General features: G+C 57.5%; 1 protein-coding gene across 1 annotated transcript in view; it reads right to left on the reverse strand.

The window, feature by feature from the left end:
- Nucleotides 1–20,139, reverse strand: part of GRK5 (G protein-coupled receptor kinase 5) — a 140,029-nt gene extending 119,890 nt beyond the window's left edge. Inside the window, exon 1 of the mRNA XM_055119541.1 lies at nucleotides 19,859–20,139. Coding sequence (XP_054975516.1) covers nucleotides 19,859–19,910 — 52 coding nt within the window. The 5' untranslated portion in view covers nucleotides 19,911–20,139. The remainder of the gene's footprint in view (nucleotides 1–19,858) is intronic.
- Between the last annotated feature and the right edge of the window lie 6,095 nt (nucleotides 20,140–26,234).

A 26,234-nucleotide genomic window follows, 5' to 3' on the forward strand; every position in this document is an offset into this window, starting at 1 on the left:
TGCTCAGGCCATCTGCAGTCTGCACTGTCCACCCTTCCTTCCTCCGTGACACGCCCCAGTATCCCCCGGGGGGAGAGTATTTGCCAAGACTAGTTCAGGCTGAATCTGTCCCTTGCACCCAAGACACAGTGGCCTCACTCAGTCTCTCCATTACTAATTGTTTATTCTTGTGTAAACAACCCCTTCACTTCTTAGCTCATTTCCCTACCCCAGGCCTCCTCTTTTTTTTTTTCCTGTAAGAACATCATAAACATTTTAAGCTGACTGGGCTCAGAGAGAGAGTGCCAGGGTTACGGCATTTGCTTGCACGCATCCAACCCTGGTTCAAATCCTCAACCCTGCAGATGGTCCCCCCCAAACACCTCCAGGGGTCCCGAGCACTGCGGGGTACGACCCTCCAGCTTCCTGTCCCCAAATGAAGGTTCTTGTCACAGCGTGTCACTCCTCTTCAGCTCTTTGTTGTAACCTCTGTCAGAGAACTGTTTTATTTAGCCACTACAGGACTCCTCACGTGCTTGTGGACCCAGACTAGAGAAAAATATTCACTTATGTTTTCTTCTAGAAAATTTTCTATTTCATTTGTTTAAATCAATAGCTTTGGAGGCGGGAGAGATAGTACAGTGGGTAAGGCATTTGTCTTGCTTCAACCCCTGGTACCCCCACAGGGTGTCCCGAGCACCACCAGGAGTAATTTCTGAGTGCAGAGCCTGGGGTAACCCCAGAGCATCACCCAGTGTCCCCCCGCCCCCCCCACACACACAAAAAAAAAACTTCAGTGAAGTTATCACTTATTTTTAATTAGTAGAAGGTCAGAATCAAACAAAATATCTATCCAGTCTCCTGCAACTTGGCATTCTGGTATTAGTCGGCCGAGTATCCGCACAATGTTTGTTTCTCTCATATTTTTTTCTTTCTTTTTTGGGGCGATACATCACACCCGGTCGTGCTCAGGGATCACTCCCCTAGAGGCTTGGGGGGACCAGAGGGGGTGCTGGGGGTCGTCTGCATGCAGTGCAAGCGCCTGAGCGTGGCACAGCGTTTTCGAGGTAAACTGACTCGAACTGCCTCCTTGATAACAGATGCAGATTTCACACACACGTGGGTCGACTGCTGAACTTGGTAATCAATCCGGTCTTCAGTGGGTCCCTATGAGGATGACGGATTCGTGTCTGGGTGCTGATCAATGCCCAAGGGAGGCTGGAGAGACAGTCCAGGGGCTAAGGCACTTGCCCGTCGTGAGGCAAAGCCTGGTTCAACCCCCAGCACCATGTGTGGTTCCCGGGGCCCTTCCGGAAGGGACCCCGGAGTGCCGGCGGGCAGGGCCGGGAGTAGCTCCTGAGCATCGCCAGGTATGGCCAGCTCCCCAAATCGCCCCCGAAAGAGACACGGGAAGGCAAAGAGCAGCCTCACGAACAGAAACCAATCAGCGACCAAGGGACGCAGAACCCTGTCGGTCACCCAGCTCCAGCCCTGCCTTCCCCTTCCAGCCGTGACTGAAGACGAGGGAAGCCCCTGCCCTCGGCGGCCTCCGGCAGCGAAATCTCCGCATGCCCCGAGATTCTGAAACGTTGTCACCTGCAGAGAGAAAACAGCCCAAAGGGGCCAGCCCGCAGCTCTCCCTTCTCTCCCCCCCTGGGGAGAGCCTGTACGCCACCCCTCGCTCCTTTGGGGCATCTCCCGCGCCCCGGGACCGTCTTCCCATCTCTCGTGCCGAGATGTACGGTTCTTCGTTTTCTCAATAATATTTACTAACTGTTCTCTTTGGCCAGACAGAGCACTGTGTATTTTTAAACGTTGCAGGAAGACTGTCTATTCAGATAATGCCATGCAGAACAATCAAACTGTTTATTTTTGACTTTTGATTTAATTTTCCTTTCTTTAATCCATTAACGAAAACACTAGAACCAGGCACGGGCCCTTCTCGGATGGCGGGACCCGGCAGCGATGTTTTAGGGTTTCGGTTCTCTCCCCCGACCCTCAGCCCAACCCGCCCCGTTTCTGTCATACAAGTAACCAGTCCTGGATCTAATTCTCTTTTGGGGGGTCATTTTTTTGTTTTCCTTTGTTTTGTTTGGGGGCCACACCCGGCAACACTCAGAAGTTACTCCTGGCTCTGGGCTCCGGAATCACTCCTGGCCGCGCTCGGGGGTCCGTCTGAGACGCTGGGGATCGAACCCTGGTCGGCTGAGTGCAAGGCGATTAACTGCCCGACCTGCTGTGCTATGGCTCTGGCCACCCGGGGTCATTCTCATGTCGCATTTCGCTCTTTGCATCCACAGCACATCCTGCCTTGCACGCGGCCGACCCGGGTTCGATCCCCAGCACTCCAGATGGTCCCCCGAGCCCTCCAGGAGTGATCCCAGAGTGCAGAGCCAGGAGTAAGCCTTGAGCCAGATGTGCCCCCCTCCCCACCGCCCCCCTCAGAATAAGAAAGAGCGTCACCAGCAGGCCCCGCGCCCACCCACTGCTCTAAAACAGCAGCACCCCCGCGCGGGTCCTGCGACACCTCCAGCAACGCGGCCAGCTGCTGACAGGCTGCGACCCAGGCAGACGCCTGCTGCAAATTGAATGTGCCACACAAGCAGAAGCAGTGGCCGGGGGGGCCCAGAGGCCAGGCCGTGACGGCCCTTTCCCCACGGGCGTCACGGCTGCCTCCCCCGCTGCCCAGGCTGGGGGGTGAGTTTACTCTGGAAGCATCGGGGAGCCGAACCAGGCCTAAAGGATTAGCACCGTCCCTGCGCCTGGCCTGCAGGCTGCGGCCCACCCTCCTCACGCGGGGAGGCCCCGAGGAATCGCACAGGTCCTCGAAAAGCCTTGTGCTACGGGGGCAGCGAGGGCAGGAAGCTGTTAGCTCCGTTTCTCGGACCCGGCGCACGGTCCCACTCACGCACACCGGGCATGCATGCACTTTGCCAGTGAACCCCAGGCCTGCCTGAATAAGGGGGACGAAGGAGACCCCTGGCGAGGCTCAGAGAGACTCAGCCTGCCCGGATTCAACAGGGAGGCGGTTTTCCAAGAGGCGCCAGGTGACACGAAGTGGGAATTCCCGGCTCTGTGCTCACGTATCACTCCTGGCGGGGCTCGAGGGGCCACGTGGGGTGCCGGGGATTGAACCTGGGCCCACCATGTGCAAGGCAAGTGTCTTAACCTCTGTACTAGCTCTCTGACACCCACCCCACCCCCCACCGCCCCGACTGGGGAGCTTTTGAAATCCTGATTCACAGACACAACCCACCCATTCCCAGTCAGGAGTGCGGCTTGCGGTCGAGGTTGGGTGTGTGCGTCCAGATTGCCAGTGTCTCAGAATGTGCCCTGCTTGGTGAGTTCAAACGGAGTCACTGCCACCTGCCCCCCCCCCCGCCCCCACTCCCCATCCCTGACTGGGTGGAAGGGGAGAGAAGGGAGAGCAGAGCCGGCCTCCAGAACGGAGACATCTCTGGGCGACTCAGAAGGCACCCACTTTGCAGGGCTCTGTTCTCAGGCGGCCAGTGCTACCTGGGGGCTTGGAAAGGGACCAGAGAGGCAAAGCCAGGGCTGCTAGAGGCTGTGGCCCCTTGGGGACCCCTCAGGCCACACGCTGAGTTCAGAGGGAGCGCAGGACAGACGTACACACCTACAGAGTCACCAGCGCGGATTCACAGACACAGAGACGCACAGACACACAGTCACACAGATACGCAGACGCAGGCGCTCAGACACATAGACACAGACACACAGATTCACAGACACACAGACACACGCACAGACACAGACACACAAACACAGATGCACAGATGCACAGACGCACAGACACACACACACACAGACGCACAGACACAGACACACAGACACACAGACATAGATGCACAGTTATGCAGATGCAGATGCACAGACCCACAACAACTGGTCCCCTGTGCCCAGCCCTGACGTGCCGATATGCTGTGGCTCTGGAGGACATGCGGGAACCTCAAGCCCTGCAGAGAAGGAAGGTCCCACCCGGCCCCAGTGCCCTTGTCCTGTGCCCTGAGCCCAGGTCACCTCAGAGAGCAGAGCGGGCCAGAACCAGGGACTGGACTGATGCTCTTTTTTTTTTTTTTCAAGTGAAGAAGATAGTTTTATGGAATGAAACTTACTAAGGAAGATGAGGGTCGGGGGAGAAGGAAAGGAATAGGTTTCCCAGAGACACGTGAGCTTGAAAGAGCAAGCACCGGGCCAGAGGGAGACTACGGCGGGGAGGGCGTTTGCCTTGCATGTGGACGACCCAGGTTTGATCCCTGCCAGCCCAGAGGGTCCCCTGAGCACTGTCAGGAGCAATTCCTGACTGCAGAGCCAGGAGTAAGCCCTGAGCATGGCTGGGTGCTCAGGCCAAAATTTTTTTAAAAGGCCAAAGTTTTTTTGTTTTTTTTTTTTAAAGAGCAAGTGCAGAAAGAGACGGAAAACAAGATTCCGTGCTCAAGGGAGAACACGGGCTGGATTCTATTTGTGATCCCCCGAGGGGAAACCACAGAAAACTTCCCCAGGCAAATCACAAGCAAAACTTTAGTCAAATAGGGACGGAAGGGCCTAGAGGACTCAGCGTAGAGAAGGGCCCCAGGAAAGACTTAGTGGCACCAACACCACCACCATCCCCACCTTAGGAGACTGGAAGTGGGTGGGGGTACCCTGCCCCAAGGAACTTCTCCAAACCCCCTGCACCCCTGAGCTGCCCGAAGCGCCCCCCGCCCGGAGCGGAGCAGTCCCCGGAGACAGGCCAAGGCACCGTGTCAGCCGGCCTGGGAACAGCAGCTGTGGGTTCTGCTGTGTGACGGGACGCCGGGAGGGTTGCACCTCTGTGTCAGAGCGGGATGATGACAACCGGCGCCACCGGACCTGTCTCAAGGCCAGAGACCACCCCAGGGGCCTCCTGCCCTTCAGCAGGGCCCGGGCTCCCGGCCGGATCCGCGCATGCAAAAACCCCAGGCCAGGCCGGGTCAGTGCCACGCTGAGCTTTGACTAAAGCCGATTTCCCTAGTGGAGTTTTGCCTGCCGGGAAGTGACGCAGTGGGCGCGGGGAGGCCGAGTCCCCAAGGTTCCAGAGAGGTCACCGCGCAGGGGTGAGTGAGGTGGGAATGATGTTGCTTTCTCATGAAGAAAACATGCCTCGGATGCTTTGCGTGTGAGAGGCCGCGCTCTGACTGCCCACAGCCCTGCCGGGCCCAAGGCAGGAGCCTGGGCCAGCCAGAAACAACAAACCAAAAGATGCTTTGGGGGCTGCAGAGAGAGAACACGGGTTATTATACCTGCCTGGGGCTGGAACAATAGCACAGCAGGGAGGGCGTTTGCCTTGCACGCGGCCACCCCGGGTTCGATTTCCAGCATCCCATATGGTCTCCTCAGCACCACTGGGAGTAATCCCTGAGTGCGGAGCCAGGAATAATCCGTGTGCATCACCTGGTGTGACCCAAAAAGAATCATCATCATCATCATCATGTAGCACTGTTGTCCCACTGTTCATCAATTTGCTCGAGCGGGCACCAGTAACGTCTCCATTGTGAGACTTGTTGTGACTGTTTTTGGCATATCCAATACGCCACGGGGAGCTTGCCAGGCTCTGCCGTGTGGGCGGGATACTCTCGGTAGCTTGCCGGGCTCTCTGAGAGGGACGGAGGAATCAAACCCGGGGTGACCACGTGCAAGGCAAACGCCCTATCCGCTGTGCTACGGCTCCATATATTCCTGCCTGGCACGCAGCAGACCAGGGTTCAATCCCTGACACCATACCCTAAGCAACCACCTCTCCCCAACACACTCTTCAGGAGACTGGGAGTGGGTGCATACATCCCGCACGCACCGTCAGGTGTGGCCAAAAGGGAAAAAGAAACAGTGTTTCACACATCCCTGGGTCTCCTCTTTCAGAAACAACCTCTGGAGGGCTGGAGCAATAGCACAGCGGGTAGGGCGTTTGCCTTGCACAAGGCCAACCCAGGTTCGATTCCCAGCATCCCATATGGGTCCCTGAGCACCGCCAGGAGAAATTCCTGAGTGAAAAGCCAGGATTAACCCCTGTGCATCTCCAGGTGTGAAGAAAGAAAGAAAGAAAGAAAGAAAGAAAGAAAGAAAGAAAGAAAGAAAGAAAGAAAGAAAGAAAGAAAGAAAGAAAGAAAGAAAGAAAGAAAGAAAGAAAGAAAGAAGGAAAGAACCTCTGGAGCCAGGGAGCGAAATCCCTTCTCCCATCATGGGCCGCGACACACACAGCCCCCATGGGCATCACCAGGTGTTGCCCAAATGGCCCCTGAGCACCATGGGACTGTGTGTAGTACCCGCCCCCCCCCCCCCCGGCCCGAGCCCCCGAACCACCCATCAGGCCTGCATAGCTACCCCGTCTCCACCTTGGCCAGGACTCGGTCATGATCACTAAATGCTGGATTCCTGACACGGGGAAGGGGCTGCACCCGCCAGCTCGACTCCGACCAACGCCTGCTTCAGGCATCGCCCCCAGTGCTCAGTGCTCGTGTCTTTTAAATTCGGGGCCCACAGCCTGCGGGGCTGGTCTGGAAAGCTACTCCTGGCTCTTGGCTGGGGGACCACGCGGAGCCGGGCCCGAAGTCAGTTCTCCGACAAGCAAAGCCCAGGACGGCCAGTGGAGCATCTCTCCAGAGGCAGATCTTCAGACAGGAAAGCCCGGCCCGTGGGGCTGGAGCGATAGCACAGCGGGGAGGGCGTTTGCCTTCCTTGCATGTGGCCAACCCAGGTTCAATTCCCAGCATCCCATATGGTTCCCTGAGCACCGCCAGGAGTAATTCCTGAGTACGTGAGCCAGGAGTAACCCCTGTGCATCGCCGGGTGTGACCCAAAAAGAAAAAAAAAAAGAGAGAGAGAAAGAGAGAAAGGAAGGAAGGAAGGAAGGAAGGAAGGAAGGAAGGAAGGAAGGAAGGAAGGAAGGAAGGAAGGAAGGAAGGAAGGAAGGAAGGAAGGAAGGAAGCCCGGCCTGGGAGAAGGAAATAAAGTGTCACCCACTCAGGTTCGCACCCAGATACCTGCCCGGGACAGTGAAGGAGCCTCTCAGATCTTCCACCCGTCACAATCCCTCCCCAGGATTTTAGGCTGCACCCCGCCCCCCCCACAAAAAAAAAAAAAGACAGAGAAAAATAAGTCACTAAACAACAACAACAGTGACCAAGGCAGCAAAAATCTTGGGAGCACCCTGGGCACCGAGAGAGAAAACAGGCTGTCACCCCGCGGCTCCCCGACGACAGGCAGAGCGGCCGGCCGCCGCGCCATCGAGGAAATTGGGTTTTTCCTTCTTTAATTTACAGTGTGCTATAGGTGAGGGCGGACTACGCTCCCCGGGAGAAACCCCGCTCCTTGGGCAGTGCGGGTGGGCAGGCCGCGGGTGCATTCCGTGCCCAGGCCCTGGCCGGCGGTTTGGAGAATGAGTGTGTGGCAGGAGAACCGGTGGTTACTAATTATTATATATCACAGGGCTTGGCGGCCGCCCCGCAGCCCCGGCACGCCGGCCTCTGCCTTCCCAGGGAGGATTAGGGAACCGGGCGTTCAGAAAGGCTTCCTCTGGGCTCCCCGGCGGCCCCCCGCCCGAGCTGGCTTCAGTCTCGGCTCCGGAGCACAAAGACCGTTTCTCTGCCACGGTCGCCCCCAGGTCTGGACAGCTCACCGGCTGGCGACTGAATGTGCATCCTGCTGGCCCCTCCAGGCAGGTCAGGAAGCACGGGAAGAGCTTGCGTTTCACCAGGGAAGGTCTGCATGTTATCGGCGGCGTCTCGAGGAACCCCCCGAGGGCTGCAAAGAATTGGGCTTTGTGCCCTGAGCCTCTGCCTTCAGACAAACATTTATTTCTTCCCAAGTGAGTCAACAAGCCACATCCAACGTGGGGGAGCGGGGGGTCTGCAGGGCCGGCAGACATGTTTCACACACAGCTCAACGCGAACCCTTTCAAAGCGTTTTCCAACGCGCTGGACCCTCGGTCCCTCTTTCCTCCTCACGCTGAATCACTTCCTAATTGACGGTCTCCTGACAGCAAGGCCACTGCTAAGGAACTGACTTTCACTGCGTGCCCCCCTCTTGCCCCCCCAGTAATTAAGATGCTGGATTAGTCAGATGTTTCTGGAACATCTGTTCCACACGTACTCTGTCCCAGGCCCACCCTCCGGGGACAGATGCCCCTCCCGAATCTCAGCCCCGCGGCTGTGGGCTTGCGGGCATCACTGAGAGGACGGAGCTCGCTGCCCAGGCCCAGGCCCAGGGCCACACCAGGGAAGCGGCTGCCCTTGGCTCTGTCCCCAGCACTGGGGGATGACACAAGTCCCCCCACATCAAGTGCACCAGCCCACGGCGGTGCTCAGGGCTCCCTCCTGGCTCTGCATTCAGGAATCACTCCTGGCGGTACTCGTGGGGGGGGGGGACCCTATGGGATGCCGGGGATCGAACCCAACCCGGGTCGGCCGTGTGTCAGGCGAACACCCTCCCTGCTGTACTTTGGCTCCGGACCCCCGGTTGCTTTTTGAGTCGGGGGACGCACACTCGGCGGTACTGGGCGTTCCTCCTAGCTCTGTGCTGTGCCAGGGGTGGAAGGGAACTGTGTTCGGCCTGTGCCAGGCCAGGGGGCTTGTTTGTTTGTCTGGGGGCCACACCCGGCTGTGCTCGGGGCCTGCTCCTGGCTCTGTGCACGGGGATCACTTCTGGCGGGCTGAGGGGACCCTACGTGGTGTGTGTGTGGGGGGGGCGGTGCTGGGACTGACTCCAGGTCAGCTGCATGCTAGGCCAGCGCCCTCCCCCCTGTCCGACCACTCCAGTCCAGGCCATGCCTTAACCCCTTCCTGTCCCTCCGGCGCCAGCCCAATCCTGCGTCCCCCCCTCACATGCCCGGTCTCCCAGGGCGTGACCTTCCCTCTGGGGGGGGGGGGAACACGGCCCCACGGAGAGCTTTCAGGAGGCAGGACAACAGCGCACGGCTCGGCCTCGACCCCACAAAGCTGCTTTCCGGGACCTCCCCCGGCTCCGTCTCCAGCCGGTCTCTTCCCTGAGGGGGGCTGTGACCCCGCGGGACAGAATTCCACCTTCAGATGCGGTTTCTCAAGACCTTTGGCCAGATCCGCAGAGCGGGGAGCCGGCCGCGTTCTCTCCGCCCTGCGGTTAGTAACAACAGCCCCTTCCCCTGCGCCCCTCGGCAGGGGCTTCCGCTCCTTCACCTTCTCTGCGGAAGCAGAGCAGAGGCTGACGTCCTGTCCCCTCCGCCCAGCCCTGCCTCCTCCGAGCAAGTTTCACAGCGACCCCAGGCAAGGCCAGGTGCCAGGAACACTGCTTAAGTATTCACACACACACACACACACACACACACACACACGCATGCAGACACATGTGTGCGCACACCAACTGCTACGGTTTCAAAACCATATCCATTTTCCATCCATCACGGAATGTTTCCTATACAAGCAAATTTGCATACATAAGGTCACCCCTAAAAACCTGAGAGCCTTTCTGGGGTGTCAGCTCACACATTCTCTCCGGAGGGACGGACCTGTCCTGTAACCCCCCGCCCAGGATCACTCCACATGCTGAGGTCCCCCACACACGCTGGTTCTGTCCGTCATCTTAAAGGTTTTTCAATCGAGAGCACTCGGGGGCGCTGATCTTGCTCCTCTGATATGTGGGAGGTCGGGGGGCTCTGGGGACCCACAGGGGGGAGGATAAAGGTAACGGGACACCTGCAAGGACTGTGGCTGCAGCAGGAAACATCGCCGGTTCCCCGCGAGGAGGACTGCAGCGCACACTGCCCCAAGTACCTCCCAGTCTCTCTGCAGCTCTCAGCTGATTTTTCTGGAGGCTGCACAGTCAGAGACCTCTGACTGCTGCCAGTGTCATCTGTGATTGTCTCCGATCCCGTTCACGGCCCGCAGCCTAACAAGCTAGGTCATGGACCCCCCCCGCCCCCCACAATCACATTCATTTGAGGTCCTGCATCAAGAGCACAGAGGGTAGGGCACTTGCCTTGCACACGGCAGATCAGAGTTCGACCCCTGACACCCCACCTGGTCCCCCGAGCCCTGCCAGGGGTGATGCCTGAGTGCAGAGCCAGGAGTGAGCCCTGAGCACTGCTGGGGGTGGCACCAAAGCAAAACCCAAAAAAAAGGAAGCAGATTCATTTGGGTGGAGTTTTCCTCTTTCAATCCTACAGTGAATGCCATCTGAACTGCTCTTGTTCATATGACCCATTCACATTTGTGCACCAGCCTTGTGGTCGGGGCTTTCACATTTACTTGTGTGTTATATGTAATTCAAACAAGTAAGCTTCCCTTTTATCAAACCCTGATGAATAAAAATAATTAGGTGCCAATATCCCTAAGGAGAAATGAAGAAATTGAGAGTCAGTGACGTTATAAACATATAACAACAAGATCTCGGTCTCAGATCATCAGAACTGGAATTTGAACCTAGAATTGTCTTATCCGAAACTCTTCCTGTTCCAGGGGCTGGAGCATGAGGCCAATCTGGGTTCGAATCCCAGCATCCCATATGGTCCCCTGAGCACCGCCAGGAGTAATTCCTGAGTGCAGAGCCAGGAATAACCCCTGTGCATTGCCAGGTGTGACCCCCCCCCAAAAAATAAATAAATAAATAAATAAATAAATAACCTCTTCCTACTCCAACTAGTCTTTAATTTTTCTTTTTAGGAATTAAAGCATTTTATTAAGATTTGTGAGTTTTAACAAAATACATAGCACGCAGCCAACCTGGGTTCGATTCCTCCATCCCTCTCGGAGAGCCCAGCAAGCTACCAAGAATATCCCGCCCGCACAGCAGAGCCTGGCAAGCTCCCCATGGCGTATTCGATAGGCCAAAAACAGTAACAAGTCTCACAATGGAGACATTACTGGTGCCCCCTCGAGCAAATCGATGAACAATGTCACGACAGTGCTCCAGGGCTACAATCCCTACTTCTGGACCAGAGAAAGGGTGAAAGGGCTGGAACTAAGGATTCGCATGTGGGAGCCCCGGTTTTGATCCACAACACCTCAGTGTCACCTTAGCACCACCACGAATGTCTCTTCCCACCGCCACCTCAGTACCACCTGTGTGGTCCAACCGCCCACGGAAAAATAATTCCACTTATTCCGCAGAAATGCCAAGAAGTCACCTGTCGGCCACTCACAACCAAGTAAGAATTGATCCAAGTTCTCTCAAAACGGCATGCTAGCCCCCGAGGCCCCCAAACCTCATTTCTCTTCCCAAATTGCTAGCCCGGCCCCCTCTGTAAGCCCCTGTCCCCCCGAACGCTCTCCTGCGTGCCTGACTCCACGTTCCTTCGCTTGCCCATTCCCACTCTGGAGCGCTCTGTGTTTGCTCTTGAACTCACTTCTCCCGTTCTCTCCCCTCACGTCTTTCTAGACAAGTTCCAATAAAAACTGTCTCCGGGGCCTGAGCAATGGCACAGCGGATAAAGCGTTTGCCTCGCACACTGCCGACCTGGGCTCAATCACCGGCCTCCCGGGGGGTCCCCCAAGCACCCCCGGGAGTGATTCCTGAGTGCAGAGCCAGGAGGAAGCCCTGAGCCTGGCTGGGTGTGACCCCAAAGCAAAACAGAACAAAACTATCTTGCTTCACCAAAACAAACTCAAAAGAAAGAAGAAGAAGAAAAAAAAAAAAGCAACGCAGTCTCCTTTACATTCAGAAAATAATGTGCCCTGACCACTGGGCCTGTTTGTTTGTTCTTCTAGGGCCAGATTTCTTGGGAAACATTTTAAAAGGACTTTGAAGGGTTGCTCCAGAGCCCTCCGCCTTTCGCGTGACCTCTGACCGGCAGAGCCGCGGGGCCTGCTTTCATCTCAGCCCCATCTCCCAAACCGGAGATTATCTAGAAGAATCACTCGAGAGCGTGTGGGGCAGGGCAGGAGGCTGAGGGCGGCCGCTCTCTGCCGGGAACGTTTCCGCTTCTCTCGGGCTCTTTTTTCTGCTTCCTACAGACCCAGGAGGTGTCCCGAGAGGACATTTCATCCTTGTCTCCCAGGCCGCAGGGACGCTCCTCCAAGACCCGGAGGGTAAGGGCCGAGTCTCCGCTAAGTGCCGGGAGAAACTCCGAGTACCGGGCGTCAGAGCATCAGACTCAGAAGAGCTAGACAGCTTCCCAGCCTTGGGTCTCAGCTCCCGCACGGGAAACCACTTCTTCTGTTTGTTTGTTTGTTTGTTTGTTTGTTTGGGGGCCACAGCTGGTGATGCTCAGGGCTTACTTCTGGGCTCAGGGCTCAGGAACCACTCCTGGCGCTCCTCGGTACTCAGGGGCCATACGGGATGCCGGGCATCCAACCCAGGTCGGCCGCATGCAAGCAAAGGCCCTCCCTGCCGTACTGTCACTTTGGCCCCCAGGGAATCAGTTCTCTTATTTTGGGAGGGGACACACCCAGCAACGCTGAAGGGTTACTCCTGGTTCTGCACTCAGGAATTACTCCTGGCAGTGCTCGGGGGACCTTATAGGATGGTGGGGATCGAACCCGGTTGGCTGCAGGCAAGGCAAACACCCTACTGCTATACTGGGCGGTACCGTCTCTCCAGGCCCCACGGAATCACTTTCAAGTGGCTACAAAATCCCTGGTTTGGGTGGCGTTTGGGCTTATTTTTGCTTGTTTGATGTCTATCTTCCTCTTACTTCGTTCTGTCTGGTCTCGTCATTAGAAATGAAAACCCTTGGGACTGGAGCGATAGCACAGTGGGTCGGGCATTTGCCTTGCACGCATCTGACCCGGGGTTCAATTCCCAGCATCCCATATGGTCCCCTGAGCACCGCCAGGAGTAATTTCTGAATGCAGAGCCAGGAGTAACCCCTGTGCATCGCCGGGTGTGACCCAAAAAGAAAAAAAAAAGAAAGAAATGAAAACCCTTATCAATGTTTAATTCTGGAAACCTTTTCACTTATTTTGCCTTGGTTTTCAGGGTTGGGTTTGGGGGCCACACCTGGGGGTGCTCAGAGGCTATTCCTGGCTCTGTGCTCCAGAGGAACCCCCCCCCCGCCGGCCGATGGTGCAGAGATTCGAACCCAGGGTTCTGGCCTGGGCAGCCCCCAAGGCCAGCGCCTTACCTCCACCACTCCCCAGCCTTCCACAGACCCACCGCAGGCCGAGCCTGCACCCAGCGTGTCCACCCATCGCTCGTGGCCCAGACACCTTCTGAAGTCCTCGATGAGAGGCCTCTACTTCTGTAGGTTTACGGCACCCTTACTTGAGTATTTTAATTTTTCCTTTCTTTGGGGGCATCTGGGTCGCCGCTGACACACTCCAAGTCTCTGTACTCAGGAGGGGTTTCTGGTGATGCTCAGGGGACCACAGTGAGCTGGGAAGCAAACTGGGACAGTCACCTGCCAGGCAGGACTCCCGTACCGTCTCTTCACAGGGGACCAGAGCGACAGCACAGCAGGTACGGTGCTTTCCCTGCACAAGGCCGACCCAGGTTCGATCTCTGGCATCCCGTAAGGTGCCCCAAGACTCACCAGGAGTGCTCCCTGAGTGTAGAGACAGGCAGAAGTAAGCCCTGAGCCCCACTGGGTGCAGCTAAAAAAAAAAAAAAAAGATTTGGGGCCAAGGAAAGTGGCTCTTTCCAGCCACGTGCAGTCAGCAAGGGCACTGGGGTGTGGAGTAAGACTGTCCAGCTGCCCGGGTTTCCTCCTCTGAGTGTCCCCATTTGTTGTGACGTCCTATTGTTTTCTCAGATTTCACCTCTGAATGGCTACAGCTACTGCCCTGGCAGTAAGACTTTTCTGAATTTCCAAAACCTTTAGAACCGGAGCCAGGTGAACAGGACGGGAGTTAATAAGGCACTTGCATTGCCTGGGGCCAACCCTGGTTTGATCCCCAGCACCACATATGCCCCCCAAGTGCCCCCAAGAGTGATCCCCACGCCCAGGGCCCTGAGCTCACTGGGTATGTCCCCTCTTTCCTCCCACTCCGCCCCCAAGAAAACCTAGATTCTGTAATGTTTCCTCTGAAGCCACAAATAGACCGATGATGAATATTTACTTTAAACACCGCCCAAGCTCTGGGATGCTTTTAAGAAGAATGACAATTGGGGCTGGAGCGATAGCACAGAGGGGAGGGCGTTTGCCTTGCATGCGGCCAACCCGGGCTCGATTTCCAGCATCCCATATGGTCCTCTGAGCACTGCCAGAGATGATTCCTGAGTGCAGAGCCAGGAGTAACCCCTGCGCATTGCCAGGTGTGACCCAAAAAAAGAAAAAAAGAAAAAGAACAATGACAATTCCCAGGTCTAGACCCACCAGCTCCTGGTAAAGGCCAAGGTGACCATCATTCAAACCGTTTCCGCAAACTCACTTGGGCTTTACTGAAGTCCTCAGCCCACACCCAACAGGCAGCACTCAGCAACCACTCCGAGACCCCGGCTCCTCCGGACATAGTTCAAACAAGGGTTCTCCGGGGCCCAAGATGAACCAAGCTCTTAGCAGTAGGGAATCTGACTGGAGGTGACGGCCACTCCTCAGAGACGACAGTCTTGCGGGCACTTATCTGATTTTTCAAACTGGCCGTTAGATTAATACAGAAATATAGACCACCACCGGGAACCTTCCTGCCTTCTGGGGGCCGGAGCAATAGTACGGCGCGGAGGGCACTTGCCTTGCACGCAGTTGACCCATGTTTCATCCCCAACGCCCCAGATGGCCTCAACTATGGAGCCCCAGCAGGAGTGACCCTGAGCACAGAGCCTGGAGCATGCCCTGGACACATGTGTGGGAAAGGAAGGAAAGAAGGAAGCAGGAAGGCAGGAAGGCAGGAAGGCAGGAAGGAAGGAAGGAAGGCAGGAAGGCAGGAAGGCAGGAAGGCAGGAAGGAAGGCAGGAAGGCAGGAAGGAAGGAAGGAAGGAAGGAAGGAAGGAAGGAAGGAAGGAAGGAAGGAAGGAAGGAAGGAAGGAAGGAAGGAAGGAGAGGAGAGGGAGAGAAGGGAAGGGGACGGAGGTAATGAGAGGGAGGGAAGAGGATGGGGGGAGGGAGAGGAGGGTCTTCTGAGAACACCTTGTTTTTTCTACCTTCAAGCTGTCAGCGCTGAGAAGAAACCTGTCCGCAAGTCCAAAAGGCAGTTTCACCTGCTGTCAGTCCCGGGATTAGCTGCTTCCCCACACGGGGCTGGAGAGGGTCCTTGCCAGAGGGGGTGGGGGGGTGTCCAAACTGGAGAGGAGGATATTTGAGGCGTGAAAACTGGCCCCCTCTGGGTGCTACGCTAGAAGGAAAAGGACTTTCTGCTTCAAGACAGATCATGTGAAACACAGTTTGGGGCTCGTGACGGTGAACCAGGGCTGTTCTGCTCCCACGGTCAGAAAATCAGGGGGCCCGGGACTTGAGGCCAGCTGTGGAATGTCACCGGGGCCAGGTTCCCCGCGGCCAGCAGCCTGCCCATGCCCCACCTCGCCTTGCTAGCCTCAGGCAACACGTCCCTAATCTTGGTCCCCCTGAAGAGCCTCGCCAGCAAGTCACAGAATTATCTGAGCAAACGGTTCTCGCATACTCAGGGTTCCTGCCGGTCTTTGGAGTTCTAACTTTTCAGCCTGGTGTGCTTAGGAAATGAGATCAAAAGCCCCTGGAACCTCTGAGTCCATCAGATCTGGCAGTGCCCAGCAGGGAGGAAAGGGAAGGAGGGAAGGGCCCATGCAAGACTCTTAGCACCGCTGGTCACTCAAGTGTGAGGAGGATGTCAGAGAAGCACAAAAACCTCAAGAGGCAGCAGTCAAACGGAAAAGAAACAAACGAAAAGGCACAAATCGAGCTTTCTCACTGCCATTAATTCCACGCTAGCAGCCTGCCAATTTTCTGAGATCGTGAAATGTAAATAGATAGATAGATAGAGTTTGTCTGGAACTTTTCGTTAAATGCTTAATCACTTAGCTCATTTCCACGGATTGGCAAGAATTCAATCTCTCTCTCTCTCTCTCTCTCTCTCTTTTTCTCCCTTAACCACTTTTTGCTGGAGAGTAAAGTTCCCAAGAGTTATCAAGCAGAGGGTTTCTCATGAGACCAGGACAAATAAACAGCCTACAAAACGCATTTTGATGGCTTTAAATTTTGAACCCAGATCACTATCTTCTCTTACTTCAAAACAACTGCCACAAAAGCACAATTTCCTTGCTGCTTTCTAATTACTATGAATCACTTTTACTCACGCCCACATATATTCTCTATTTTATTGCCACATTCATGTTTTCCATTACATAGTTTATTATGGTAAGAATTTGACTTTACAGTGAATTTAGAAGCCATCTGCCTTGAAGAATGCATAATAATAACAAAAGATAGGCCCCGAGTCGCTCGGGAACGTGGACACCGACAGATTCCTTCGGAGCATTTGCAGAGTGAGTCTGTCTTTCTTCAAGGTCTGCTTCTCAATTGTTAGGGACAAATGTGACTTTTACTTGAAAGCCACATTTTAAATTGTTTACAATGTACTCCGTTAAGTGGACTAAATTAAATTTCACATTTGCCAGTTATATTTCTCATCTGCAACCATTCACAAGACGCTTCAAGTAAGAACTTTTACACAGTCTAAACCACTCAGGGTTTTAAGGTACTATCTACATTTTATGTTAGCTAGATTACAAAACTAGAACTTTCAATTCTACTTTGGGGAATATAATTATTTGACAGCTGACTTCATTTAGAGGAATAGTTTGGGACGACAGGGAAGCACTCTATGTAGATGGACATGTTTTACATGTAGGAGATTCCCTGGGTTTGGCCCCTGATCCCACCCTCTTTTAAATAACATGAAATAGACGAGAATCAAGCAGAGAAAACGAAACTGCTTTTATTTCTTAAAGCTCCCAGACAAGGGGCTGGAGTGATAGCACAGCGGGTACGGCGTTTGCCTTGCACTCGACCAACACGGGTTCGAATCCCAGCATCCCATATGGTCCCCTGTGCACCGCCAGGAGTAATTCCCGAGTGCAGAGCCAGGAGTGACCCCTGTGCATTGCTGGGTGTGACCCAAAAAGAAAAAAACAAAAACCCCCAGACAAGAGCCAAGGATATACTCGGCAGTAGATGTCCTGGATTTGATAACACCAAAAATAAAGAAAGGCAACTTCCATCCTTTGGAATATACCTGCTCAAATCTGTAACAGAGATTCAAAAGAAAGTGAAAGCACTTGTGGGGCTGGAGAGATAGCTCAGCGGGCTGTGGCCCAGGCCTGATCCCCGGCTCTCCAGGGCCCCTGAATATCAGCAGGAATGACCCCCAGCACTGGAAGTAGAGCCTGAGCACCACCAGGTGTGACAAAGGAAAAAAAAAACAAAAACGGAAGCACTTAAAATCGTGGGTTCCCTCTGCACGGGGAGAAATGCAAATTTAGAAGGCAGCTTCCTGTGTCAGCGATTCATTTTTCTTGCTCGAATGTGAGTGTGTCTTCTTACAAAGCCCTCTCCACTCAAAGGCATGGCCAAAAGTTATTTTGCTGGGGGCCTGGAAGGACAGTGCAATGGACAGAGCATTTGCCTTGTACAGGGCCCACCCCGGGTTCAATCCGGGGCACCCCCAATGGTCCCCACAGAGCCCCTGCAGGAGTCATCGCTGAGAGCAGGCAGGGCCAGGAGTCCTGAGCCTGGCGGGTGGGGCCCAAATCACACCCGCCCCCATAGCCAAAAAAAAAAAAAATTGTTATTTTCGGGACTGGAGCAGTAGCACAGCGGGTAGGGCGTTTGCCTTGCACGCAGCCGATCCGGGTTCGATTCCCAGCACCCCATATGGTCCCCTGCGCACAGCCAGGAGTAATTCTTTTCCTGCGTGCATGAGCCAGGAGTAACCCCTGTGTATCGCCAGGTGTGACCCAAAAAAGCAAAAAAAAAAAAAAAGAAACTGGAAAGCCTTTAACGGGAAAATAAAGAGGGAGGCACATTCCTGGACCTGATTCACTGTGGATTGGGTCATCCCACACCCATCTCCAGAGGACCAGAGGATCGGATCGCTGTCCACAGGCTTCTGGGGAAGGAAAATAGCCCTGCTGACATAACAAACAAGAAATATCGGGCAGTGAATTTATTTAGCTGGGGGGGAGGAAAGACTGGGGAGACCAAAGGGGAAGGAGGGGAGGGGGTCTTTAACCACGCGTTGCCCCCTCTCGAAGCAAAACCTCCTAAAAGAAGCAAAAAGCACGCCCCGGGCGAAGCAATGTGCGGCGCTGCAGAGGCAGGGGGGCTACAGGAGCAACCAGTGCGACCCGCAGAGCCGCCAGCACCGTCGGATCCTGCGATTTCACAACAAATCCTCTCCGAGGGGAGGGAGGGAGGGAGCCCGAAACCTCGCCCAGCCCCCGACCCCCGCGCTGCAGGGCCCCGTCCCGCCACTAGGTGGCGCGTGCCCAGGTTTCCCGTCCGCGGGGCGCGGGCGCGGGGCTGGGCCCGCGGGGGTGGGCGGAGGGGGGCGGGGGAGGGGGGGCGTCTTCTCCGCCGCTTCCCCTCCAGGACCGCGCTGCCCCGGGCCGGCGGGAAGCCCACCGCCAGCCCCCGCCTCGCTGCGGTCTGCGCAAATGCCCGGTCCTTGGAAAGCCGGCAGAAAGAAAGAAGGAAAGAAAGAAACAGCAAAGACACAAAACAAAACAAAACTCGGGCCTCGGGACCTGAGCTCTCCCCCCCACACCCCTCCCCACCCCAGTAACCGCCTTTGTCGGACGGGCTGCGGGCGTGGACCTGCCCGGCGGCTGCTGCCCAGCGCCAAGTGACCGGGGGGCGCGGGGCGCGCGTGCCCGCCGCAAGGTGATGGCACGGGCTGGGTAAACAGCGGCCGCCTCGCTGCCGGCCAGGGGCGCCCCTTCACTCAGCAGCGCGGCTGGGTGAGGACAGCGGGGGAGGGGGGGGAGACACGTCCCTGGGCCGCTGCGCGCGTGCCCCGGGGTCCCCGCGCTCCCGCCGCCCGCACCTGGGGTGTCCCGCGCGGCCCCCGCCCGGCCCCCGGGCGCAGTCCTCGGCCAGCGCGACCTGCAGTGCATCCCAGTGCCCCTAAATACGTGCTCGCCCGCGCACCACGCAGCCGCTTTCTAGGGGCGCATCTCCGCTTCTCGGCTACTTTTTTTCTTTTCTTTTTTTTCTCATCTCAGCAAAGAGTTCCTGCCCGTCCCCCCCCACCACCACCACCACCCCGCACCCCACCCTCCAAAGCGTTGACTCAGAATCTTCCCCCGTTCCACTTAGGTTGTTTCCTACCAACTACCGAGAGTTGCACCCCAAGCGCGTCGGACACGCCTTTCTCGAGAGCGTCCGAAGGGAGGAAGCGGGCAGAAACCCACTCCTCAAACGCCGCCGCCGCTTCCCGGGGTCGGGGGGGGGGGGGCGTGGGCGTGCTCTCCTCCAGCCAGGAGCGGTCCTCGACCATTCACTTCGTCTTTCAAAGGCTTCCTTCCTCTCGGCGGGATTTCCCTAAGAAACGTTCCCAGCGGACGGTTTCCAAAGAGCCTCTATCCACTCACTCCCAGCCTGTGCAGGCGAAGACTCGGGCTCTGCCGATCCCACCCCGCCACACACACACACGCGCGCGCACACACACACACACACGCACACGCATACACACACTCGCGGAACCATCCCGGGCCGCCTGGAAAAGCGATTGGACTCGCCCGTTCGCCCATCTCTTCCTGGACGGGTGTTTTTTTTCCAACTGACCTTTCAACAGCTGCCGCCGCGATGGCACGAAGTGCACAGGGACGGAGCTGGAAACTGGAGGGCTGGATTTCAGCATCCCCACCCCGTGCAGCCTCGGCGCGTTCCTCCTTCCCCGCCCCGGCCCGGACCCCCGGGGTGTATGCGCCCCGGGGCTCAGCGCTCCGACTGGGGGGGGGGGGGGGTCCCGCCGCGGGACGGCCGCGCGCCGGGCATCCCCAGCCCCGCCGCCGCCCGGCCTCTTACCTTCCCTGGCTTTCAGCAAGACCGTGTTGGCCACGATGTTTTCCAGCTCCATTGACAGCCGGCGGTCAGCGAGGGGGCCGGCCGGCGGGGCTGTCAGCGCCTGCGGGTGCTGCTGCCGCTGCTGCTGCCGCTGCTCGGGCGGCCGCCGCCGCCGCTGTGCCGGAGCCGCGAGCCGGGAGCCAGCAGCCCGCCTCGCCTACCGCATTATTCCTGCTCTCGCCCCTCGGAGTTTTGCCCTCTGCAAAGAGGCGCCGCCGCTTCTTCCTCCCTCTGTGTCCCCCCTCCCCCCCTCCCGCAACACTCTCCCCCCCACCCCCCACCCTCCGCGTTTCTCTGTCACTCCATTCTCCTCCCCTCCGGCTCCCTCGGATGCTTTAATGCCTCGGATGCTTCTGCCTCCCCTCGGTCCCTCCCGGGGGTGTGGTACTAGCAGGCTCGGACTGCGGCACTGCGCAGGCGCCGGCCCGGGCCCCGCCCCCCGCCTCCGCGCTCGCGCCGCGGGGCCTGCCGGGACTTGTAGTTCCCCGCGAGCGCCGCGCTGGGACCCCGGGGCGGGCGGGCGCGCGGCGGCAGCGCGGCTGCGGGGGTCCCGGCCCCGGCCGGCGGGGGATGGGGGGCAGGGAGCGGCCGCGCGGCCGAGCCGGACCGCCCAGTCGTGGATCGGGGACTAGCACGTCCACGCCCTGGGCGCCGGCTCGCCCTCTACCCGCCCTGCCCTACAGGCCACGGCCGAGCCCGGCCCGGGGCGCGCCCTGCGGGGGGCTGCAGCCCCGGGGCGCGAGGCGCGAGGCGCGGCGCGGCTCGGCGGCGGGTCCCCACCGCCCGGGCCGGGCGCACGCGCTGGCGGCGGACAAAGGTGCACTTTGTTCCCTCCCGGGACGCCCAGGGGGTCCCGGCGCCGGCGGCCGCGCAGCCCGAGCGCCCCCCGGCGGCCGCGCGGTGCAGGGGACGGGGCGGCCGGTCCACGCGGACTCGCGGGCGCTGCGGGCGTGGGAAGCGACCGACGCTCCTTGGAGCCGGCCCGGGGCGCGCAGGAGCCGCGCACCCGCGACCCTCGTTACCGCCAACGCGCAGGAAAATTTCTAAGGCTGCAGGCAGCGCCGAGCGCGGTTGGAGATGCGTCTCCCGATCCTTGGCGCATTTCTCCTGGGGCTCGCAGGAGTCAGGTCCTGGGCGCGCGACTCCACATCTGCACCTCGCCTCTGCTACCGCTGGAAAAAGAGTCCTCCTCCGTCTAGGGGTGCGGGGTGGGGGTGGGGGGTCCTCGACACAAGGCCCCCAGGTTGGGGGAGGGGTCGACTGGTCCCTGGGAACAATGAGGCCTTTGCCTCCTCGGCTTTTTGCAGGCGGATTTCCGTTCAGAAGAAGGCTTTGGGCCTCCTCTGTCCAAAAGGAGGAAACCTTCTGTCCCCGGGGCTGCCAGGAAGTGGTGGGGAGGTGCCGAGAAAGGGAGAACAATTACTGTGCGTTGGAGAAAATAAAGACTTGAGTAGACTCTCCCGGCGCGGACACCCAGGCCGGCCTGCCGGCTGCAGCTGCCCAGGGCCGGCCTGTTTCCTGATGGAATCTGTCCACCACCTCCACTTCCGACTGCCCGCTTGGGTTGGGGGATTCCCTCGCAGCCCCGCAGCCTCGGCTCCGGGCCTCCTCTGTGAGGCAGCGCTGGGCAGTAACAGTGATCGCTCAGATGGCTGGGGATGGAACCAACGGTCCCCAGCTCAGGAACTTTTCACCCTGGGACTGGTTCACAGGCTCGGCCTGTGCATGCGGGTCCCCAGAGCCCAGGTGAGAATGGAAGGATCTCAGGGCGGGAGAGAGAATGCAGGAGGTAAGGCCGCATCGCCAGCGACTACAGAGGGCAGCCTAAGGCGTGTTGCAGACGCTGGACGGTCTGTGCAGGGGCCGGGGAGATGACCCAAAGGGCTGAGTCGTGCTTTAACCAAAGGGAGTCCTCAGGGCCCATGGCCAGCACCGCAGGATCCCCTGAGCACCGGGAATATGGCCAGAGAAAGGTCCATGACCCAAGGCCACCTTTCAGGAACCAGGAGATGCCCCCCGAGGTCTTGTCCAAAGGCAACTTCTGTTTCCCTGGGTCTGAGGTGGGTCTGAGGCCGCCTGAAACAGGATCTGACAGGTCCAAGGCTCTGCAGCCCACGCTTGGAGCTCACTGCTGTGAGAGACCGTCCAAGTCACCTGCCACTTCACCCTTTGGGCTCTCAGCAGCGTGTGAGTTTAGGTAACCTGGGAGGCCCTGCCTGGCCCCGTCATTGGGCGAATTAGGACATTGACTCAGAAAGTAAGTGGGCGGGTGCCGGCATCCATTCCGTGAGTAAGGCCCAACTGTTCACTCCGCTGGGGCTTGTTCTTTCTCCAGAATCAACAGCTGGGAAGTATCTGGCCTCACGGAGGACATGGGGACGTTGCAGGGCCAAAATGGACTGAAAATGGCCAGATTTTCACCTGGGCAGCCCGTCCTGTCCTGTGTGCTCTATTAGAATTCTTTCATCAGATACAGCATCCTGGTGAGACAGAGAACAGAAGTGCCACTTGCTGGATAAAGCGATCAGGCAACCAGTTGTAAGTTTTCAGTTTGGGTTTGGGGACCACACCCAGTGGTGCTCAGGGCTTGCTCCAGGCTCAGTGCTCAGGCACCGTATATGCAAGCCAGGCGCCCTCCCCGCTGTATACCATCACTGGGACTGACCAATGGTGATTTGTAACTTGCCTGGGGTCACTCCATAGGATGAAGACCAGGGATCTGGAGCGGCCGTTGGGCACAATCTGAGCTCTGGCTTCTGGCCAACGGTTCGGCCAGCAGCTGGCGGTGCTCAGGGGTTACTCCTGGCTCTGCATTTAGGAATTACTCCTGGCGGTGCTCAGGGGACCATATGGGATGCTGGGAATCGAACCCAGGTCGACCGCATGCAAGACAAAACGCCTTCCCCTCTGTGCCCTCGCTCCAGCCCCTCGGGGAGGGAACCTGAGCCACCCTGTCAGAAGGCCAAGCCAGCGCCGGGCTGAATGCTGAAGAGTTCAGGGCCTTGCCCCCCTGAGAGGCCATTCCTCCCCACCAACTGCAGTCCGCGTGCCGCCCCTTGAAAAATGGATCTGACTCAAGGACAAGCAAGTGATTAAATCTCCGTAGACAAGTGGGAAAACGGCTGCCTGGGAGCAGGAATGGGAACGCAGGCCGAGGGAGGGAGACAGGCCCAGGAATGTGCCCTTGGAGACTGCTGAGGGCCAACTCCGCAGGACCGGCGGTGCCCGAAATGCCAAGGGAACGGTTGCTCGGCTCTCTCCTCGGGGCACCTGGATGCTCGGCGTGACCCGGCTCCGTGGAGTTCTGACCAATAAAAACCGGCCCTTCTGGAGAGTCACAGCGCTAGCTATCTGCAGCCTCCAGCGTGGTCCGGGTGGGTCTGAGTAATCCGTCGGGCTTTCTGAATCATGCGGGGGCTGGGGCTGTCGTCCTGTCCTTGCCTCCCGGCTTTCTGATCAGCAGGAAACAGCTGGCGTGGGGCTGCAGTTCTGTGCTATTCGCTCCTTCCGTGTTTGCCCTTCAGATGCCAGGCTCCTGGGGCGCGCCCGGCCGTCCTCCCCGGAGGGCAAAGGCAAAACGGGAGCAGCCGGCAAGGGTCCACAGGAACAGGGGCCATTGTGGACACCTGCACGAAGGCCCGTGGGGACGGTGATGTCAGGCACCTGGGCATCTCCCAAGGGGAGATACGGGGCTGGCAGCCTGGAGTCCCCAGCCCCAGCGCCTCTGCCCTCCCGGCCTCCAGGGGCCACCAGACTGGGCATGAGAAACCTTGGCCCAAAGCTCTCGCTCGTCTGTTTTCACTGCATATTTTTCTTTAAAGTCAAGCCGCTTAAAAAGCCTCTTACTCATCCCAGCCAGTGACATTTGTGAAATGTGAGTACTAGAAATATCACTGTGGGAAAAACTTATCCCAGGCGACACGTGGAGGCCGAGCTGCCTTTGGTTTCCAGATGAGCTGGCCGGGCCCCTCCGATGCGCCGAGAAGCCTCCTCCCTGAACTCGCCAGATGGCGACGGGAGGGCAGCCAGCGGCCCGGCGTGGCATGAGGCTGGACGGGGTCCTCTGTCAGGTCCATCGCCCCCATCCCCGGAGGCACGAAGGCACGGAGAAGCGATTCCCGCAGAGCGCACGGCCGACCCCCACTGCCTCTCCTGCACCAGTCCTCAGGGCAGCCAGTGGGGAGGAAGGCTGGTTTGTCTGTTAGGAGGACTCCCCTCCCCCTCCCGTCACCCCCAAGTGGCTTGACTGAGACCCTGGGTTTTTGCGAAGCTGAATGAGCAGCGGGGAACAGGCCCCATCTGCAATTCTCGGCCTGCTGGAGCTGGGGGGGGGTCACTGCAAGGGCTGGCAGGGGTGTTGCACCCGCTCTGCAAGGGCGAGGGACACTGGAGAGGGGCAGCGATGCTCAGGGCCTCCCGGGGGTGCTCAGGGGTTGAGCCCAGGCCACGCCCTAACCTCTGTCTTAATGCCTAGCCCGAGTCAGCATTTTTTGTTTTGTTTTTTTTGGGTCACACCCAGCAATGCACAGGGGTTACTCCTGGCTCAAGCACTCAGGAATTACTCCTGGAGGTGCTCAGGGGACCCGGTGGGATGCTGGGAATCGAACCCCAGGTCAGCCGCGTGCAAGGCAAACGCCCTCCCCGCTGTGCTATCGCTCCAGCCCCCCCAGTCAGCATTTTAAATCCTTGTCCAGCACTACCCCCAGCGTCCCCCGCTCCCGACACACACACTTTTTTTTTCTTTTTCTTTCTTTTTTTTTTTTCTTTTCTATACCTGGAAGTGCTCAGGGATCACTCCTGGCAGGCTCGGGACCATCTCGGGTGCTGGGGATCAAACCTGGATTAGCAGCCTACAAGGCAAGCACCTTCCCTCCCCCGTCCCATCTCTCTGGGCCCATCTTTCTCCAGTCCGCACCCCTTCCCTGACCCAGACCACGAATCCTCCCCTGCCCTGCAAGGCAGCACCTGTTCAGACAGGCTGCCTCCGTGGAGAGTGAAGGCTGGTGCCCAAGGTCAATCGACTGACAAGGGCATGGCCAGGCTAGCCCTCTAGGGAAGTCTCACCCCTCACTACGGGAAGACCGGAAATGTGTCTTTTTCGTCTTTCAGTCCCCTCCTCCAGAGAACCTGGCAAGCCCTCGCACTGTGCACGCCTTACGCACTGCAGGCATTGCAACGATTGCTGACTCATACCCCACCGGGCATGACTCAGCCCTTCGGAGGCCTCCGACATGCCTGTTCTTCCAATCTCCTTAACTAGCAAAAGTCCCACATCACAGGCCCGGCGTGGGCTCAGGGGGAAGAGCACTTACCTGCTTGTCTGTGTGAGGCCGTGGGTTCAATTCCCAGCCCCACCAAGTTATCATACAGAGAAAGATAGTTCCACATGCCTGCCGCAATCAAAGATTCTAAGAGGGGGGTGGGACGTTGCAGGAGTGGGACGATAATGTAGGGGCTAAGGCTCTTGTTTATTTTATTTTAATTTTTTTTGGTTTTTGGGTCACACCCGGCAATGCACAGGGTTTACTCCTGGTTCTGCATTCAGGAATTACCCCTGGCGGTGCTCAGGGGACCATATGGGATGCTGGGATTAGAACCCGGGTCGGCTGCATGCAAGGCAAACGCCCTACCTGCTGTGCTATGGCTCCAGCCCCTTGTTTAGTTTATTTTTAAAGTCCTTCATGATGATTTATTACACTCAACATTCCAACACGAATCCCACCACCATCCCACCTTCCCACCACTATTATTCCCAATTTTCCCAACCACCACCCACGCTCGCCCCAATGGCAGGCCCGAAGTAATTTATTTTGCATTGCTTGTTATGAATAATTCACTAAAAATGGTCCAAAAAATATTTTCTTAGAAAAAGTGCTTGAAGATTGTTGTGTCTCACCCTGGAGCAATTAAACCCTTATTTAAGAGATTACCAGTGTGTCGTTACAGGTTAAACCTTGTGTCTTCCCATTTTCTTCATCAAGATGGGTTGCCTTCCACTTCACATCCCGCCCAGTGTGGTGTGCAACTCCTGGTGTATCAGTGGTGAATATGAGATGTCGTTCTGGGAATTTGACGCAGGGATGCAGCTAGAGTTGAATTTTCTTTTCTTTTCTTTTCTTTTTTGCTTCTTGGGTCACACCTGGCGATGCACAGGGATTACTCCTGGCTCTGCACTCAGGAACCACCCCTGGCGGTGCTCAGGGGACCATATGGGATGCTGGGATTCAAACCCAGTTCGGCCGAGTGCAAGGCAAACACCCTTCCTGCTGTGCTATTGCTCCAGCCCCTACAGTTGAATTTTCAACTGGATGATGACTTTGGGGTCCAGAGGCATCTC

The sequence above is a fragment of the Sorex araneus genome, chromosome 11, assembly GCF_027595985.1.
Source record: "Sorex araneus isolate mSorAra2 chromosome 11, mSorAra2.pri, whole genome shotgun sequence".
NCBI classification, from domain to species: Eukaryota; Metazoa; Chordata; class Mammalia; order Eulipotyphla; family Soricidae; genus Sorex; species Sorex araneus.